The following is a 5962-nucleotide window of genomic DNA, read 5'->3' on the forward strand; positions in this document are numbered from 1 at the left end:
ACGTCATTAGGCAACTGCTGGTGTGTAAGGTCCAAAAAGCAGCAGCTCCTCCTCCTCCTCCTCCTGAAAGCTGAAATTGAGAATCCCCATAAGTCACCAAACACAACATCATCTCGCTAGTCGCCACTCAATGGCTTCAGATTTCTTGTTTGAACCCCCGAGCGATGAGGAAATCGAGTACGAGCACAACGACAGTAAGGACGACTCAGGCGAAGAAGACGGAGAAGCGGAAAACGACGCCGTTAATGAGGAGGAAGATGAAATATCAAATTTTCCAGCTAAAAAGAATAAAAAATCCAAGCACTCTCCCTAGAATTTCTTCCTACTCCCAGTCAGTTGCCGACGAGCATGCCCACCGCTGCACCACTTCCATTGACTTCAAAATCTCCCCAGACTTCCTCCAACAACGATCCGCCCCTGCCTCCTCCCCGCCTATCCCCACTTCCGACCACGACCATGACCACGACTCCGATTCCTAACCTGACCGTCAAGTTAGTTGCTCTCAACCTCCCCTTAATTTCTCATTTCATTTTTTCTTTTCTCCTTTTTCTTTTGGGTGGAATTGCCTTTTCGATAAACCTACCTAGGCAGTAATTCTTCCTTTTCTTGTTCCTTCTTTTGAATGAGGCTAGTGGAATCTAATTCATTCCGGCTAATGCTCACCCCTACTTCAGTATTTAATCCCAGAAGTTACGCAATCCACCTTCACTTTTCTACTGATTGAATTGTCAATTTGTGTCATGTTATCAAGTTCATACATACACTATGATCTTGACACTTCTCTTATGGTATTAGCTTGTAAACGTGATAAAAATACTTTTCTTTCTTTTTTTTTGCTTTGTTTCTTGGGTTAAAACTGTAATATGTACTCCAAATAGTAACTAGTATGATTGAAAGGAAGCTAGAAAGTAATACTTTTTTGTTAGTTTGTAACTGTCCCTATACCTAGGCATTTAAGTTGTTAAAAAACCTAAACTTGGGGGTATTTGTATTATTTTGGCTAATATAAAGTAAGAGAAGAGTGCCTAAAGCTAATGCTGGAGTGTCAAGATCATTAGCCTCTTTTTTTTCAAATAATAATAATTTTTATGGGTTTAAAATTTAGGAGGACTATGGGGAGGAAGATGATGATGATATGGCTAATAGTAATGCTGTCAGCGATAAAAAACCATTCTTTGGGTCGGCGGAGGAAGTTTCCTACCACGCAAATTCATTTCTGGAGCTATATCTTTCGAGGCCCTTACTTCGAGCTTGTGAAGCATTGGGCTATACCAAGCCCACACCAATTCAGGTTTCTGTTTCTTTTCCATTTTTTGCTTTTGGTTTTTTAAATGTGCCTTTAATTTGATGGATATATGATAAAGTCACGCATCCAGTAGTCTTATGTTTTTGTGAGATGATAAATATTTGAGGATCTTTTGTTGTAGGCTGCATGTATTCCGTTGGCATTAGCGGGCCGTGATATATGTGGAAGTGCAATAACAGGTTCAGGGAAGGTATATAATATAGATGGAGATATTTATGGGCTTTTATTTCCTTATTTCTTTTAACCGATGTATGCTGGTTTTTTGCCATTATGATTGGAAGAAAAAGAGAGAACTTTTTTTTTTAAAGTTGGAAGTGCAATAACAGGTCCATGGAAGTTATATACAAATGGAGATGTTTCATGGGGTTTATTTGCTTATTGTTTCTTTTAACTGATGTATGCTGTATTTATGCCATTATGCTTGAAGAAATAAGAAAGGGATTAAAAAATTGTAGTAATAAGAAAGAGATATTAAAAAAAATTAATTGCAGTTATTGGTATGTTTTCTTGTTTGACTTTGCTCATGCAGACGGCTGCCTTTGCCTTGCCAACACTGGAAAGGTTACATTTCCGTCCAAAGAATCGCCCTGCCACTAGAGTTCTAATTCTGACGCCAACAAGGGAGTTAGCTGTGCAGTAAGTTTTGAGATTAGGCTGTCAGTCGATTCACTTGATTTGTCATATAAAATTAAAATAGTTTTATTCCATTTCCTCAATCATTCCCCATGATCTTAATTGTGTCTTTTCTTCTCCTCAATAAAACTCTTTCTTTCTTTTCAAAGTCAACCGAAATATGTTAATGATGATAAAAGTGGTGCACTGACTTCTCTGCTCAGGTTTATGTTTGAATTATATTTAATTGATTGGCTAATTTTTATTCAACCATTTGAATCAGGGTCCACAGCATGATAGAAAAGCTTGCTCAATTCATGATAGATATTAGATGTTGTCTGGTGGTTGGTGGGCTTTCATTGAAGGTTTGTTGTTTATCATGCTTGCTTTGCAAGAGAACTATGCCATCTCATCTTATGCTTTTTTATCATTCATTTTCACTGTGCTGCATCTTTTAAATGTAGTTGTATTGACTGCCAGATAAACGCTCTTTAGTTTGTTTTCAGTTCTTCCATATCTTTTGGATTGTATGATGCTAGTCAATGCCTTCTTTACTTCCTTTTCCCCCCACTGCCTTTGCTTCTAGAATTAGAGTGGATTTTGAGCTGAATTTGGTTCTACATATGAGTAAGCTTAAAACATTGTCAAGCTTCACATTAGTTTGGAGTTAGATGGAAAGGTGGCATGCTACTAGTGAATAGGAGTTAGGCATTTGTATCACATAATAGGTAATAGTTGGAACTGGGTTGCATTTGTTTGCAAATACGAATTGGGTAGAGTATGCAGAACTTCCTCCCTTCTGCCCCTAAATGCTGAAAAGGAAAAGTAGAAGAAACAATTGCCTAGGGTTGAAGTTAATTTTCTTCTGTAGGGACTGGTGGTACATATTTGGGAATTTTGTTAGTCTCAGTTTCTATTTAAAAAATGCATGGAGGTACCAGATCATGGCAGTTCCTCATGTGATTGCATTATCTAACTATTAGTGTTTTTTCAAGGACTTTACTTTGACACTACTGATGGTTTATCATATCTTGTCTACTCATAGCATTTGGTTGTCTACCAAAGAAAGTTTGCTAACCTTGAGCAATTTTCAGACGCAAGAGGCAGCTTTGAGGTCCAAGCCGGATATAGTAGTTGCTACTCCAGGACGTATGATAGATCATCTCCGCAATTCTCTGTCCATAGATTTGGATGAGCTTGCTGTTTTGATCCTTGATGAAGCGGATCGTCTCCTGGAGTTAGGATTCAGTGCTGAAATTCGTGAGCTGGTATGTTTGATGACTGTGTCTTTTTCCTTGTATGGAGAATGGGCATTTTTAGGAAGTTTTGCAATGAGAATCCATTTGACTTCAACTCCTCTAATATTTTTCTTTTCTTTCAATCGTTTTTAATAATCCCTTCTGTGGTTGTTTTTGTACTTTGGGTGTGCTTTCTTTAAGTGATTATTGGAGGGCTTGTCTCAGGTAAGACTGTGTCCTAAACGTAGACAGACCATGCTATTTTCAGCTACCATGACAGAGGAAGTTGATGAGCTTATCAAGCTATCCTTGAACAAACCTCTGCGACTTTCAGCCGATCCATCCACAAAAAGGCCAGCAACTTTAACTGAAGAGTAAGTCATCCCAGAGATGCTTTGGCACTTAGCAGCTTATGCTGATGGCAAAGGGTTCTCAGAGCCTTGTATTTTTATTATGTACTACATCGCTATTCATTTTCTTCACCATGTCAACTGGTTTTCTTTGGACATTGCGAATTTATTATCCTGTTCTGCATTTATGTAGGGTGGTTAGGATACGCCGGATGCGTGAAAGGAATCAGGAGGCAGTACTTCTTGCTCTGTGCTCTAGGGCATTCACATCTAAAGTCATTATTTTCAGGTTTCCGCAGATAAAGTGATACGAGTTCATTCGTTAAATTTTTGTTCGACTCCTGATGTATAAATATGGTTGATAAATAGGTTATTCGAGTGTATGTTTTATGTTTACATCATCCATGTTATGAGTTCAGATAATTGAGAACCTTTCAGGTCTTAACACTAGTTAGTGTTGATTTAAGTCTACATTTTCTCAGAAATTTCATTTTCATGTGGCAGTGGGACAAAGCAGGCTGCCCATCGGTTGAAAATTTTGTTTGGGTTGGCTGGCTTAAAAGCTGCTGAGCTTCATGGAAATCTGACCCAGGCTCAACGCCTAGACGTGAGACTTTGCATCCTGTATCCTGCTTTAAAAATTAAAGTAGGTTACTTTGTAACTGTTCAGCTAGCATATTCTCATTGGTACTTTTTTTGTAGGCTTTGGAACTTTTTCGAAAGCAGCAAGTGGATTTTCTGATTGCAACTGATGTTGCTGCTCGAGTAAGATAATTAGTCCATCTTTTGTAGGGTTTTATTTTAGCATTGCTTTCAATTCTTTATTCTGTCTATATTGTACAGTCTGAAAACTCGACAGCGCAGTTAAAACACAAATTTAAAATATCACGTGCTTATGGCCTAACTTCTTTTCTTTTTTTAGGGACTTGACATTATTGGAGTCCAAACAGTTGTCAATTTTGCATGTCCTCGCGATCTTACAAGGTTTGTAATATTGGTCCCCCCAAAAAATTGCTTGGAATTACATGATTTCAGTTGTTTTGCTCTTCTTGATTCCGTATTTGTATGCAGCCATATGCAGTTTCTTCTATGCATATGTTGTTCTTTGGAGCCTTCCCTAGTCTCTGAGAATTGAATTTCTTTGGATTGATTGTATCTTTGAATTCTGTCTATTCTGTTAATTTTTTCTTCTTAATTTTATTTCCAGTTATGTTCATCGAGTCGATCGAACAGCTAGAGCTGGTAGGGAAGGGTATGCTGTTACTTTTGTGACTGACAATGATCGGTCTCTTCTGAAAGCCATTGTAAGAGCCTCATCTTCTTTTTGCAGAGTTGCAATTGTAGAATGCTTTGCATTTTGTGCATGTTTGTGATTTTTATGCTTCAATGAGAAGGTGTTCTAGTGATTGGTAATTGTATTTTAACTTAATATGATATTGCTATGCTCCATTACATCTAGTGACGGGGGAAATTTCTATGATTGAAACTCAATATTGCACCACAAGTCAGAACCATTTTGGATTTTGGTCATGCCCACAAGCCACACTTTTCTAAAGGCAAAAAGGTAAAAATGGTTTTGAGATCTTGCCTGCAAGTAGCTGGTTTTGGCTGTGATTCTTTTGTCTGCAATGTGATACCATCTCGGACTGCAACATACCTGCTGATACCTCTCAAGCTTCTAGCCACTAATTTGAGTAATTTCATGGTTCTTAAGATTTTTATAACTCTATATTAACGTTAAGCCTTTCCCCCTAGATTGATACCCTGCTGCATTTTTGAATGAGAAATATGCCAATCAATCAGTGTTGGTCCTTGTAAATGAATCACTACATAAGAAGTTCATTTCAGATGATTTTGGTGATGCAACAGTGTCGCGCCCCATTTTTTATAAGGAAAATAAATAAATAAATGGTTTAAAAAGTGAATTTTTTGATTTGAAAAATGAATTTTGATTTACAAAGAAAATGAAGAAAAATATAGGTCTAAATGGGACTTGAAAATGCGACGATTTGACCCAAGATATAGTTTAAAAAGGGTTTTTTGAATGAAAAATGGAGTCGCCACTTGGTATAGAGTTAAGGTGTACCAAGTCACCTAAAAAAATGAATTTTTTTAAAGGAAAAGATAGAAAGAAACCCCTTTTAAACGACTCCTAGTCTACGTAAACCAACAAAAAAGGTTCGGGAGTCACATTTGACGAAGGGAAAGGCAAGGATAAAAATCCAAAACACCCCTTCGACCTAACCAAGGCTAGTTACGTGATTTAGTCAAAGATTTTCTTGTTTTAACCAAAGAATTTATCACATGTGGATGTACTATATAAATGCAAACCCTAGACCTAGGGGGACATCGGGGGGCAAAATTTCTCTTCAAAACTTGAATGGTGCCAATCACATTAATTGTGATGCCCAATAATGACTCTTTGGAGAGGTCACGAATAATGCAAAAATATGAGA

The 5962-nt window shown here is 37.5% G+C and overlaps 1 protein-coding gene across 1 annotated transcript; it reads left to right on the top strand.

The window, feature by feature from the left end:
* Nucleotides 1–1121: 1121 nt before the first annotated feature.
* LOC113743859 (DEAD-box ATP-dependent RNA helicase 28-like) lies at nucleotides 1122–4295 on the top strand. Its single transcript, XM_027271948.2, has 9 exons — nucleotides 1122–1291; nucleotides 1428–1496; nucleotides 1836–1942; nucleotides 2202–2283; nucleotides 3013–3186; nucleotides 3382–3530; nucleotides 3700–3795; nucleotides 4011–4113; nucleotides 4209–4295. Exons 1-9 carry the CDS (start codon nucleotides 1136–1138, stop codon nucleotides 4278–4280), a joined length of 1008 nt encoding a protein of 335 aa, XP_027127749.2. The 5' UTR covers nucleotides 1122–1135; the 3' UTR covers nucleotides 4281–4295.
* The last annotated feature ends 1667 nt before the right edge of the window (nucleotides 4296–5962 follow it).

Source organism: Coffea arabica, chromosome 5e (assembly GCF_036785885.1).
Source record: "Coffea arabica cultivar ET-39 chromosome 5e, Coffea Arabica ET-39 HiFi, whole genome shotgun sequence".
NCBI lineage: Eukaryota > Viridiplantae > Streptophyta > Magnoliopsida > Gentianales > Rubiaceae > Coffea > Coffea arabica.